General features: G+C 45.9%; 1 protein-coding gene across 1 annotated transcript; it reads left to right on the forward strand.

The window, feature by feature from the left end:
- On the forward strand, positions 1–4,450 carry LOC135247144 (deoxynucleoside triphosphate triphosphohydrolase SAMHD1-like). Its single transcript, XM_064320428.1, has 4 exons — positions 1–103; positions 312–416; positions 913–1,050; positions 4,121–4,450. The coding sequence occupies exons 2-4, from the start codon at positions 321–323 to the stop codon at positions 4,268–4,270; spliced, it is 384 nt and encodes a 127-aa protein (XP_064176498.1). The 5' UTR covers positions 1–103; positions 312–320; the 3' UTR covers positions 4,271–4,450.
- Positions 4,451–13,837: the final 9,387 nt, after the last annotated feature.

A 13,837-nucleotide genomic window follows, 5' to 3' on the forward strand; every position in this document is an offset into this window, starting at 1 on the left:
CCCAGGCTGACCAGGCTGACTGTCATTGGCTAACAGTGTTGCTAAGGCCCGCCCACAGAGTGAGCCAGATGTGTTCCTGTGTGCAGAAGACTTTGTTGTCACTGTGAGTCTGCAACTGCTGACTGTCACCATCTTGAGTTCCCTCCATCCATCACCATCTCCACCTCATCCATCACCATTTTGCCTCATGGGTCCATCAGCTTTTACACCTCGTCCGTCACTGTCTGAGTTGTGGGGTGGATAAAGATATCAAACATTTACAATTTCTATCATGGATTTAAGGGGCTGTGACTTTTTTTGTTCTCCCTCAGGTGGTGAACATGGACTATGGGATGAATCAGCGGAATCCCATTAATAATATGCATTTCTACTGTAAGAATGACCCCACCAGAGCCTTTAAGATCAGTAAAAACCAGGTACAGCTGGTCCTCTTCACTGAGTACATTTATTTCCCAATTTAATGTCCTATACGTACCTCAACTCCATAGTCACGTCAGCATCTTGGTTATGTATCTTTGTTAATTACAAACCACAGCAGGTAGCACAAAGATTTGAGCAAGAACTGTAACAGGTGCTGTTGAATTTGCGGGTATTACTAAGATTGCCACTAGGAGTGCTAGGGCTTGCACCTAGCAGAAACTAACAAAATGAACTTAATAATATAGGTACACAGGTGTTTGAGGTAAATCAGCTGATATTTCTGACAGAAAAACCCTTAACTAGCGAAATTGCTGTGGGACATACATTTACTGTTTGCAGTATTATTTGTCAATTTGCATTTGTGTATTTATTGACGTAATAAGATGGAACTGTTATGGACAAGGTGTCTGCATGTGATAAATATTGTACTTCAGTGCTGACAGTAAGTCATTGATTCGGACAGTAACAGTTATCTGTTCGCCTTTCTCAAAGGTCTCCCAACTGCTGCCTGAGAAATTTGCAGAGCAGCTGATCCAGGTCTACTGCAGAAAGACTGACAACAGGAGTCTGGAAATGGCCAGGAAGTACTTTGTGCAGTGGTGCATCAATGAAGACTTCACCAAGCCCCAGGTACCCAGTTCTGCTGGAGAGGCCTCCTGCCTCCTCCTCTTTTCTGCCCTGTGTTTTGCCAGCACACATAGCCCCTCCCCCTGGAGGGACCTCTTGCCTCCCTTCTTGCCTCTCTCCCTCTGCCACACAGTTTTACTTTTTGATGCAATGCAAACCATTTATTTTCAGTATAAAAGCAAAAAACTTTGCGCATGTGCTTCTTTATTATATGTAAGACACTAAAACTTTTAGCCATACCGATAATTAACTAGTAATGACACAAGGGTCTGGAAATGCTTCTTTAGACTTGTCTCCAACAGTTCTTAGCTGACTGCATGCACACCCAAAAGAATAAAACTCTTGCTGAATGAATAATGTTATGGAGACATCAGAGGAAGTTTCACTGCGTGTGAATCTTATCAACCAATCAGCAGAACTCTCTGCACTGCCAGCCTGTATGCCAAATCTGTTCTGCATTCACACAGCACTGCCATAACAGACAGAGGGGCATGGCTACACAGATAAGAGCTGAATAGTGGTAATGTTACTGCTGAGATAGCTACTGCTGAAGTTAGACCTCTGCAAACATTTGGTACTACTTTATTGTCTTACATTTAAAAGCTTTGAAATTATATTTTACACTGAATTTGACATTGATACATACTGATCATGAAAACCAAGACAAAAGTAGTCGCTGTGTGTGAGTGGTGACAAACGGCAGTTGGTTACGGTCTCAGCAGTCTAACGAAACTCTGCTGCTAGCTTATCATCTTACGTCTAAAACTCTTAAAACCATTTTTTACACTGAATTTGACACAAAGTCATACAGATCATGCAAGCCAAGGTAAGCCAAATATAAAACTGAGGAGTACAGAGCCAAATCAATAAAAATAAGTCTTTTTTCCAAACATGATGCTAATTCTATCTATACATTAGATAAGGCCTTCTTTATCTTTATCAATGCTTTCTTACATATAGATATCATAGCGAAGAAAGTTGTGTGTTAGGGGCATGAATATTTACATTTCACTTGCTGGTCAACTAATCACACTAGTAGTTGTAGGAAGCTTGGTGCTTTCTGGCAGCCATTTTGAATTTTCTTCTTTTAAAAACCCATTTTGCCATTGCCCTTTTCAAAAAGCTATACATGGGTCTGAATTTTTGGCAGCCCCCTTTAGATTGTTATGGCAAGTATGCCATCCAGCCAAGTTACGCCTTGGCGGGGCATGCCCCATACCTGTACAGCACCGGAGTGTTTGGCACCTTTCAGGGTTTCCCACAGAAATAACCGCAACAGCCACAGACTCTCAGCCCTTAAAAACATTCATTTCTGTACATTCTGACCCCATTTCAAAAGACAAAATTCATAAACAACTTCACATGTCCACACAATAAAGCCCCATACTAAGGGGATTTTGCGTGTTCTCCTTTTTCTTCTTTTTCCTGCCAGAAATGCTCCAGGCCGACAAAGAATATGTCTCCCCATTGGTTATTTTACGTACACCAGCCAATCCTTCACCAACACCAACCAATCAAAATGTCACATACAGATGCAAAACGGACATATCTTTTTACCCAAGAAAATTGCCAGTCTTTACAGTTAGTCAGTTTGTGGCTTAGTGGTAATGTCACGGTCTATGGGTCGTTGAGTCACAGAATCAAATCCCACCTGACGCAAATTTCTTATACATGCTTATTTGGTCACTAATAATTGTCCATTATTTTTCAACTATTGCTTTTGCGCCACGTCTACCCAGCGTTCACTGAACGTATAGATTGCATTATCTACACGTTCATTAACCGCCTATAATATCGCCAGGCCATGTGGATACAACCGGAGCTCAGCTGTGCTTACTGACCTATCTTCTACTTTAAAACCATGGATACATTTGACCAAGAAAATTCATGCTTTTAGACAGCTACTTGACAGTACAGTAACTTTGTCATTTTGACATCAATACTTTTAATGGTAGGCCTGGATTTTGCCAGTTTAAATGAATGAGTTATAGACAGTGCTTTGTAGGTGCAGGTAACTTGCCATTTTTGTATGTTGAAAACGTGTTTTTTTATGAGACGATTATATTTATTTATGCTCTATCTATTTTTGTATGTTTTTGTTGAGTTGTCGTTTTATTTAGGGTGAGGTCATGTATAAGCCCTTCAGGTTTCTTGCCTCTTCCTGCACTATTTCACTGTTTTTGGATCTCTTCTGTTTTTGTTTTGTATTTTAATTGTGCTAAATAAAATCTAAAAATATCAAAATCAAATATACATCTCAAAGAGTATAAATTGGGTGCTTCTATCTGCAACTTAAAAATTTGGCCAATTTTTAATCTTAGAAATGTCTTTATGTCCCCATTAATCGACTGGATATTTATTCATGGGAAGAGGTTAAAAATAAGTGATCGATGGACTATCACTTGGGTGTGCTAAAAGTTTTTAAGCATCACTAACTGCGTTTCTAATCATTAACATAGTTCTCACAGGTGAATATTTTAGAGGCCACCCTATTTGGAACGGGTTTTTATGGTTTTTATAATGGTTTACAAAGTATTTCAAAGCATACAATAGACAATTCTGGGAACATTGCTTCATATTTGTCTACTTTCCATGAATCTTAATGGTAAAATAGGCATAGTATGCCTGCATTTAAGAGGACTATCACCTTTTTGGAATCATAGTGCTTTTTCCTTATGCAGGAATATGTGGGGTTATACTCAGGATGGGATATATGGGGTTATACTCAGACTGCGATATGTGGGGTTATCCTGCAGGCTGGGATAGGTGGGGTTATACTGCAGACTGGGATATGTGGAGTTATCCTGCAGACTGGGACATATGGGGTTATACTCAGACTGGGATATGGGGGGTTATACTCAGACTGGGATATGTGGGGTTATACTCAGACTGGGATATGGGGGGTTATACTGCAGGCTGGGATATGTGGGGTCATCCTGCAGACTGGGATATGTGGGGTTATACTCAGACTGGGATATGTGGGGTTATCCTGCAGGCTGGGATAGGTGGGGTTATACTCAGACTGGGACATGTGGGGTTATACTCAGGATTATCTTGTATTTTTTGTGTTCAGGATGGCGATGTGACGGCCCCCGAGCTTACCCCTCTGAAACAGAGCTGGGTTGTTGACAAAGATGAAGAAGACGATGAGGATGAGGAAGAGAGGAGATGGAAGGTGCATCCCAGTGAGAAGGTGGAAAAGGTGAAACACAAGCTCTTCTAAGATGGCTGGGCCTCAGGAGGATGGCAGGAGAATGTTTATTTCTTTCGAGGGGGTAGAATGTGACAAATCCAAATAAGTGATTGCTGTTAATGTTGTGCTAAATGATTTTAGAAAGAGGCCTGACTGATGTACTGGAAAGACAGATTTTCTCCTCTCAACCAGAGCTTTCTGATAATGGGTGGGTGGGGGGGGTTGGGGTGGGGTTATACTAGTGTACCTTGAATCAGTGACCAATAAGAGCAATAATTTAAGAGTTGTTTTTAGATGCCAGTGTCTGATTTCATGGCCATGGTACTTTAAGGGATTAATAAAGGAATTCATTTTCAAGCAGTGTCAAGTCCCCATAAAACAATGGGTACCAGTGTCCCCCAGACCACAGGAGGACACTCAGGTCATTATAAAAGCCCATGTCAGAAAGCAGGGCGCTAATGTCCCCAGAGAATACAGGACACTAATGTCTCCGCAGAAAAACACAGGGCATTCATTTCCTCACAAAACAGAGGGTAAGACTCTCCTTCTGTAGGTCATCACAGTCATCAGAGTATCATCACACCGAGGATGAATGCTTGCACCTAAGCCTTCTATGAAAAAGATGTTGTGCCTCAATGGACTGGTTTCTGTGTAGGGAGTGTGGAAGGATGTGTTTGCTGTGTATGTTTGTAGGAGTAGGGTTCACCTATAGTCTTATATGGGTCAACTCTTGTCACTGTGAAATTTCCTTTCAAACTTGTACTGCCAATAAATAATTAAATTTGAATGACCTATAACTGGAAGATGTTGAAGGAATGGGAGGAAAAGTGGCAAATTAAACTCACAAATTTGGTCATACACATCAATTAAGGAACACTGAGAAAAAAACATTGAAGACAAGGTACAATAAGTAAAAACCAAACTGTATGTTTGTTGGCAAATCAAAGCATACAAATATGTAATAAGGATTAGTCTTTGTTTAGGATTATTAGAGGTGTGGCCATTAAACAAATTATCTGAAACTGGCTGATAGAATAGAGTTACACTGAAGTTCTCCATCTCTATACATCGTTCTAGAAAAGAGTGCTATGTGTTTGTAATGTAATGCAGTTTCCTGTATGTCCCTGTAGCAAACTGAGTGCTACCGCTCGTTTGAGAGATGAGAGAGAGACAAGTTCTTTTTCAGGACGCGACTGCGTCTTTTTATTTTCCGGCCGCCACGCGGCTTTCTGTTCGCAATACGCAAAACACAATACACAATACACAAGGTGTGTTACAATTCACGGCTGACTGCCCGTCAGCTCTTCTTCCTCCTCCAGCTCTCCCCCTTCTCTCTCTGTCGAGCCGCTTTTAAACGTCCAGGCTCACTGTCGAGGTAATCAGCACATTGTCAATCAATCAAACAATTAACTATCCGTGCTGATTAATAAACCCCAACAGCCGTGGCGCAGAGTTCCGAGAGCCGCCCCGCCCACTCTCTCTCTGCAGCCAACGCAAAAACCACGCCCACCTTACCACATACCCCCACCGCCCGACTTAGGCCGGGGAGCCATCCGGCCGATGACCGACCCCCCCCCCACCCCCTTCGGGGCGAGAGAGGAAGTCCGCCACCACCATCTGCGCCCCCGGCCTATGAACCACCTTAAAATTAAAGGGTTGTAGAGCCAGATACCACCGGGTGATTCGCGGGTTGGTATCCTTCATGCGGTGGAGCCATTGGAGGGGAGCGTGGTCCGAACAGAGGGTGAATGGGCGACCCAGCAGGTAGTAGCGCAGGGACCCGACCGCCCACCGGATGGCGAGGCACTCCTTTTCTACCGTGCTGTACCTCGCCTCCCGCTGGGATAGTTTGCGGCTGAGGTACAGCACCGGGCGGTCGACTCCCTCCACCTGCTGGGTCAAAACAGCCCCCAGCCCTCTGTCCGATGCGTCGGTCTGCAGGATAAAAGGAAGAGAGAAATTAGGGGTGAACAAGAGCGGCTCCCCGCAGAGGGCTTCCTTTACCCTCTCAAACGCTCGCTGGCACGGCTCCGTCCACTGGACCGGATCTGAGGCACCTTTGCGAGTTAAATCAGTCAAGGGGCTGGTCAGCTGTGAAAACGCCGGAATAAACCGTCTATAGTAGCCGGCCAACCCCAAGAACCTCCTTACCTCTTTTTTCGTCTTGGGTCGTGGACAGGTCGCAATCGCCGCGGTTTTATCCACCAGAGGTCGCACCTGTCCACTTCCCAAGTGGTACCCCAAATACCGTACCTCCGCTCGGCCAATCGCACACTTCTTTGGGTTAGCCGTGAGCCCCGCCTGCCTCAAGGACTCGAGCACCGCCCCCACATGCCGCATATGCTGTGCCCAGCTGCTACTGTGGATGATAACATCATCCAGATAGGCAGCAGCATACGCAGCATGCGGACGCAGCAGCCGATCCATCAGGCGCTGGAAGGTGGCTGGGGCCCCGAATAACCCAAACGGAAGTGTTCGGAATTGGTACAAACCGTCCGGAGCGGAGAAAGCCGATTTCTCTTTGGACTTTGCAGACAAGGGAATCTGCCAATAGCCTTTAGTCAGATCCAGTGTCGAGAAAAAACGAGCCGTGCCCAGCCGATCCAGGAGTTCGTCGACCCTAGGCATAGGATAGGCATCAAAATGTGACACAGCATTCACTTTCCTATAATCCACACAGAACCGAATAGAGCCATCCGGCTTACTTACCAGCACGATGGGGCTATTCCAGGCACTGTGGGACTCCTCTATTACACCCAACTCCAGCATGGCCTTTATTTCTGCCTGCACCAATTCTTTTTGTGCTCCGGCAGTCTATAGGGGCGGGAACGTACCGTTACTCCCGGGGGGGTGTCGATATGGTGGTGTATGAGGTTCGTGCGTCCTGGTAGGGAGAAAACACATCCGCAAACCGTTTTTGCAACATGGCAAGGTCTGCTCTCTGACTTGGCGAGAGGTGGCTATCTGAAAGGGGTGGGGTCTGATTGATTGAATTTACTACCTCCGGCCCCAGCTCGTCCCTCTCCTGATCCACCGTTACCAGAGAAACAGCCACCACCTCTTTCCAGGCTTTTAATAAATTGAGGTGATAAATCTGTTTCGCTCCCTCTCTATCAGCACGCTCCACCTCATAGTCAACCTCCCCAACTCGTCGTGTGACCACGAAGGGCCCTTGCCACTTGGCGAGTAATTTTGTACTGGAGGTTGGAAGTAATACCAGGACTTTATCTCCCGGCGAGAATTGACGTAGTTTCGTCCCTCTATTGTAGTGCCTCTGCTGACGTTCCTGAGCCTCGAGCAAATTCTCCCGTGACAACCGACCCAGTGTATGGAGTTTTGCTCGCAGGTCCATAACGTATTGCAACTCATTTTTGCTGGGGCTTGGACCGTCCTCCCAGCTTTCTTTAACTAGGTCCAATATTCCCCGAGGTTTTCTACCGAATAACAGTTCAAAGGGAGAAAATCCCGTGGAGGCCTGGGGAACCTCCCGCACTGCAAATAATAGAGGGACTAACCACTTATCCCAATTTCGGCTATCGTCGTGAATGAACTTTCGAATCATGGACTTCAGAGTTCTATTAAACCGCTCCACAAGCCCATCTGTTTGGGGATGGTATACACTGGTTCTAATAGAGCGGACCCCCAGTAATCCGTATAGCTCATTTAGTGTACGTGACATAAACGAAGTGCCCTGATCAGTCAGAATCTCTTTCGGGATTCCGACCTGGGAGATAATTTGAAACAGAGCTTGCGCAACACTCTTAGCTGAAATATTGCGCAACGGCACTGCTTCGGGATACCGGGTCGCATAATCCACCAAGACCAACACGAAACGGTATCCCTGGGTGCTCCGTTCAAATGGCCCGATGAGGTCCATAGCAATTCGGTCAAAGGGAACCTCTATTAAGGGTAGTGGGCGCAACGGCACTTTTGGGGTGGCCGGGGGGTTCACTAATTGACATTCGGGACAGGACGCACACCACCGACGTACGTCCGCCCAAATGCCCGGCCAGTAAAACCGAGCCATTATTCGGTGTAGTGACTTATCATACCCTAAGTGCCCCGCCATGGGGTTGTAATGAGCCGCCTGGAAAACCATTTCCCGGCGGTTTCTGGGTACCAACAACTGGGTCGTTTCTTCACCGGTCTGAGCGTCACGACACACTCGATACAACCTGTCCCTAATAATAGAAAAATAAGGGTGAGAGAGTACTGCATCGGGGCGCACCTGCTGACCATCAATCCGCATCACTTGGTCATAGGCAAAGCGTAAGGTGTCGTCCCGAGACTGCTCGAGTGGGAAATCCTCCGCGGGTTGGAATACAGGACCCCGGGGAGTCTCAACCGGAGGCTCGCCTGGGTCCCTCCCCGCCCCGGCCGTGTCGGACGGCCCTGCATCACCACCGTCAACAGGACACACGTCACACTTCCCTATCGGTCGTGATCGCAACCCCAGTATGTTTCTAGAGATCTCCCTAAACCCCGCCCAATCAGTACCCAAGATTAGGGGATGCGCAAGCCGGGAGCTAACCGCAGCCTTCACCATATGCGTTTTTCCCTGGTAACAAATTTCCACGGGTACTACCGGATACTTGTGCACATCTCCATGCACACACCGAATGGAAACCCAGGGTGCCTTTACCAATGCCTCGGTTCGAACCAGGTTTTGCTGGATCAGGGACTGCATAGCCCCTGAATCCAACAGCGCCCGGTGTTCACTCCCTTGCACCCTTACCGGGATGCAGTACGCTCCCTCCTGATCGGGAGCGGAAGTGGGCGGCCCGACCACCCGGACCACCTGCCCCACTTCCATAAGTGGACAATCGCGGCGCAGGTGACCCAGCTGTCCGCACCGCCAACACCCCGGTCCGAGCGTCTGAGGCGCCCTCTGCGAGCCGGAGCCCCCCCACTGAGCCTGGACCTGGAGAGGGAATCGGAAAAAAGGGGGGATTAGTTTGAGGCAAGGGAGGGGGCAGAGCCCGGGGGACAGGGAAGGGGCCAGCACGAGGAGGGGGTCTCCTCCTAGGCGTCGGTTCCGGCCGTGCTTGCTGCTGGGCGCTGGGGTATAGCACTAGGTGGTCTTCCGCCAGGGTAACCGCCCCCTCTAGGTTGGTCGGGCGATGGCAGCGCACCCAATTGGCCGTTCCGGCAACCCTTCCAGGAACTGTTCCAGTATAACCTGCTCCACCACGCCCCCGGCGGACCGGGTCTCTGGTTGCAGCCAACGCCGGGCCATGTGGGTTAGCCTTTGGGCGTATGCGAAGGGACGGTCCTCCGCCACCAGTTTCGCAGTCCGGAACCGGCGCCGGTAATCCTCCGTGCTGCAGCCCAGTCGGTCCAGGATCGCCCTCTTCACAATCTTGTAATCCGCCCGGGCTCCGGGCAGCAGTCCATGCGCCGCCTGCTGGGCTTCCCCGGTTAAAAGGGGCAGGAGGTGTACAACCCACTCCTCGTGGGGCCACTGACACGCCTCCGCTGCCACCTCAAAACTTTCCACGAAGGCCTGGATGTCATCTTCGGCGGTCATTTTTGGTATGTGGATCCGGAGAGGGGATCGGGACGGCGGGTCCCGGGAGCTGGTTTCCCCGGTGGCAGCCAGCTGTCGCAGCGCCTGGGTCTGGAGGGAGGCTTGTGCACGCAGAGCCTCCATCTGCTCTGCGTGTACGGCCGCCTGCCGCTCCTGCATCTGGGCCATCCCCTCCAGCATCCTCGCCAGCGCTACGAGAGGCTGCGCCGTCTCGCTCCGGTTTGGGTCCATCTCTGACCTTCTCTCTCTCTCTCTTCCTGCCGTCTCCCCGTACGGGCCACCACTGTAGCAAACTGAGTGCTACCGCTCGTTTGAGAGATGAGAGAGAGACAAGTTCTTTTTCAGGACGCGACTGCGTCTTTTTATTTTCCGGTCGCCACGCGGCTTTCTGTTCGCAATACGCAAACCACAATACACAATACACAAGGTGTGTTACAATTCACGGCTGACTGCCCGTCAGCTCTTCTTCCTCCTCCAGCTCTCCCCCTTCTCTCTCTGTCGAGCCGCTTTTAAACGTCCAGGCTCACTGTCGAGGTAATCAGCACATTGTCAATCAATCAAACAATTAACTATCCGTGCTGATTAATAAACCCCAACAGCCGTGGCGCAGAGTTCCGAGAGCCGCCCCGCCCACTCTCTCTCTGCAGCCAACGCAAAAACCACGCCCACCTTACCACAGTCCCCTTAACATCACTGGGCGTCAGAAAGAACATTGCAGGAACCACCTGAATTATTATTCAGTTTTGTTACCTGTGAGAATGCCATTGTCTTATTGTGTTGCCTGGACAGGTGCCATCGCCCAGTAAAGGTGTGCCTGTCTTCTTATACCTGTTTGTTTCATATTTTTCAATGTCAAGTGCCTCCCTCTTGGATTGGATTCCATCATGTTGTTGGAGACTTTCACTGTTTACTATATAAGTGCCCATCAAAGCAGGTGGGTGCCAACCATATCAACAGGTGAGATCAAAATGAAGAGCACAATTGTTCAACACAACCGGTTTCACCTGATTGAGTGAATTCAGCTGCACCTTTCCAAAACTGAAAATATTTGAGTGCAGACGTGCCCAAATATGACAATCAGCTGGTGCAGAATGAGGACATGAATGAGCACTTTATTTCCTTATATTCCAAATCTTTTGTCGAGATTTATGAAGGACCTTAATTAAAAGTAATAAATGAATAAATAAGTACAAGAAAAGTGTAAAAAATAAAGGACTGTACAGAGAAAGAAAGAAATAATTTAATAGATAATAGAAAAATAAATAAACAGATTAATAAGTCAAATCTGACATAAATGGGTATTTCTTTTCTCAACTCATTTTTGTATTTATTTATTTCCAGACACACCCTTCGCAGGTTAAACCTAACACAATATTTCAAGCCACCAATGACAGAATGTACTAGTAGTAGCAGAGTGTGCAACTAAGTTGTACTGTATGCTACAAATGACGGAATATAGTATGGCTGAAGCTAGAGTGTTTTTAATAAGCTACTTTGTGACATTTATTAAGCTTCCAACCTAGCCACTTCAATGAACTCTGATGGCTCTGTTGTCATTGATAAGAAGGCTATGGCTGAGTTCTTTAACCAGTCCTTTATCAATTCTTGTTTTCTCTTTGACAAAGCCATGTCAAACGACTCACCCAGCTCTATAGCTTCTGCTCAGAATGCTTCTGCTCAGTCTATCAGGAGTACTACTATGCCAGCCCAGCTACATAGTTCAACACAACCGGTTTCACCTGATTGAGTGAATTCAGCTGTATCTTTCCAAAACTGAAAGTATTTGAGTGCAGACGTGCCCAGCTATGACAATCAGCTGGTGCCGAATGAGGACATGAATGAGCACTTAATTTCCTTATATTCCAAATCTTTTGTTGAGATTTATGAAGGACCTTAATTAAAAATAATAAATGAATAAATAAGTACAAGAAAAGTGTAATAATAAATGACTGTACAGAGAAAGAAAGAAATAATTTAATAGATAATAGAAAAATAAATAAACAGATTAATAAGTCAAATCTGACATAAATGGGTATTTCTTTTCTCAGCTCATTTTGTATTTATTTATTTCCTTTATCATTTATTTTTGTATGCATTTATTTCGGTATTTGTTTATTTCTTGATTAATCTGTTACTGTATATTTTCATTTCTGCATTTATTTATATAATTCCTTGTCCTTATGACAATGAGGGTGCTGTCAATAAAAGAATGTCATGGAGTCACTTTATTGTCATTGCTTTGATCGTTAACTGAGTGCATAGATCGAATGTACATGCTTTGCTTCAACACTGCTTGCTTGGGAAGAGCAGGTCCAACTGTAACACAGGTTTTTAAGTGGTTACGTCAGAGCTTGAGCAAGGCATTTCAGGTTAAACACTCAGAATGACCCTCTCTTCATCTTTAACGAACATCAGGAGATAAATATTTGGGAGATTCTGCCAAATATTGTCTGTCTTAACTAAATGTAAGTACATTTTTATCAGAAGTATTTTTCAGGTGCTTTATTACGTGTGTATGTAAAAACATCCAAATGTATGTAATCACAGTCTTTTAGTGACTAACAGATTGCATAATTTTGATGCACCATGCTTGCTGGGATTGCTAGCCAGTCAAAAGTGCAGACACACCCTTCGCAGGTTAAACCTAACACAGTATTTCATGCCACCAATGACAGAATGTACTAGTAGTAGCAGAGTGTGCAACTAAGTAGTACTGTATGCTACAAATGACAGAATATAGTATGGCTGAAGCTAGAGTGTTTTTAATAAGCTACTTTGTGACATTTATTAAGCTTCCAACCTAGCCACTTCAATGAACTCTGATGGCTCTGTTGTCATTGATAAGAAGGGTATGGCTGAGTTCTTTAACCAGTCCTTTATCAATTCTTGTTTTCTCTTTGGCAAAGCCATGTCAAACGACTCACCCAGCTCTATAGCTTCTACTCAGAATGCTTCTGCTCAGTCTATCAGGAGTACTACTACGCCAGCCCAGCTACATATATTGTGTTGCCTGAACAGGTGCCATCGCCCAGGAAAGGTGTGCCTGTCTTCTTATACCTGTTTGCTTCCTGTTTTTAAATGTTAAGTCCCTCCCTCTTGGATTGGGTTCCATCATGATGTTGGTGTCTTTCACTGTTTGCTTTATGAGTGCCTATAAAAGCAGGCACTCATAAAGCACTCGCCAGACTATAGCCTCCATTGTGGGTAGCCCATCAGTTGACAAATAGGAAGACAGACTACAGGCGCTCGTTGAACAGCCGGTGGAAAGGCTTTAGATTAGGTGACCACCGACGAAGTTATAGTTCTGAATGTGAACTGGCTAGTTACATTCTTCATCCCTTGGCAATCAGCAATCGAAATGGACCATCGAAAACGTCCAAGAGAAAAAACTGGAGATGAAACTGTCAACCCTCGAACCCCGGAGAAGCGGGTGTCGGGCGTTGTCCAGCAAGACGTTGACTTCAGGAAATGGGATGTTGAAGCTACTTGCAGTTACCTTCAAAGTGAGGGATTCGGTGAATGGGAGGAAAAGTTCCGAGGTACAGTTTTCTTCATCATAGAGGAAATGCATAGTTAGCTCCTCAAAAGTGAGCAGTGCATAAGAAAATAAAAACAAACAATAAAACGAAAACCACGACTTGTCTGGTAAAGTTGCGACATGCATTTAAAAGTTCGAAAAAGGTTTTCAAAAAGCTGTTCTCATGTCATTTGATTATGGGGCAGTGACTATTTTTATACGGTCTATGGGCAGTGACAACTCTAATTAAACCTGAGTTGGGCAGTTAACCTCGTCTTAAAAATGTTTATTAATATGACAAACCCATGATTTGTTTACATTCTGGACAGATGTGACTGCAAGAGAAATTTATCGCCATTGCCAGTGCAGGACTTTGAGCTCAAGCAATGCTGGAAACACAGTCCAAATATGTGTTCTTACCATGAAGAGTGCCTGACCTGCAAGCATGTAGCATGTAAAAATGTACCATCTTTTAGGGAAAAGGCTACAAGCTGTCACTGCGTTGATTGGATAAAATACACACACTCGTCTATCAATCGCTCACCCTGGTTAT

Source organism: Anguilla rostrata, unplaced genomic scaffold, assembly GCF_018555375.3.
Source record: "Anguilla rostrata isolate EN2019 unplaced genomic scaffold, ASM1855537v3 scaf1088, whole genome shotgun sequence".
NCBI classification, from domain to species: Eukaryota; Metazoa; Chordata; class Actinopteri; order Anguilliformes; family Anguillidae; genus Anguilla; species Anguilla rostrata.

Bases quoted from the DNA above. Each gene is read 5' to 3' on its own strand.
- LOC135247144 (XM_064320428.1), top strand. From the start codon at position 321: ATGGACTATGGGATGAATCAGCGGAATCCCATTAATAATATGCATTTC. The intron at 417-912 runs GTACAGCTGGTC...CCTTTCTCAAAG, and splicing joins TTAAGATCAGTAAAAACCAG to GTCTCCCAACTGCTGCCTGA. The intron at 1,051-4,120 runs GTACCCAGTTCT...TTTTGTGTTCAG, and splicing joins AAGACTTCACCAAGCCCCAG to GATGGCGATGTGACGGCCCC.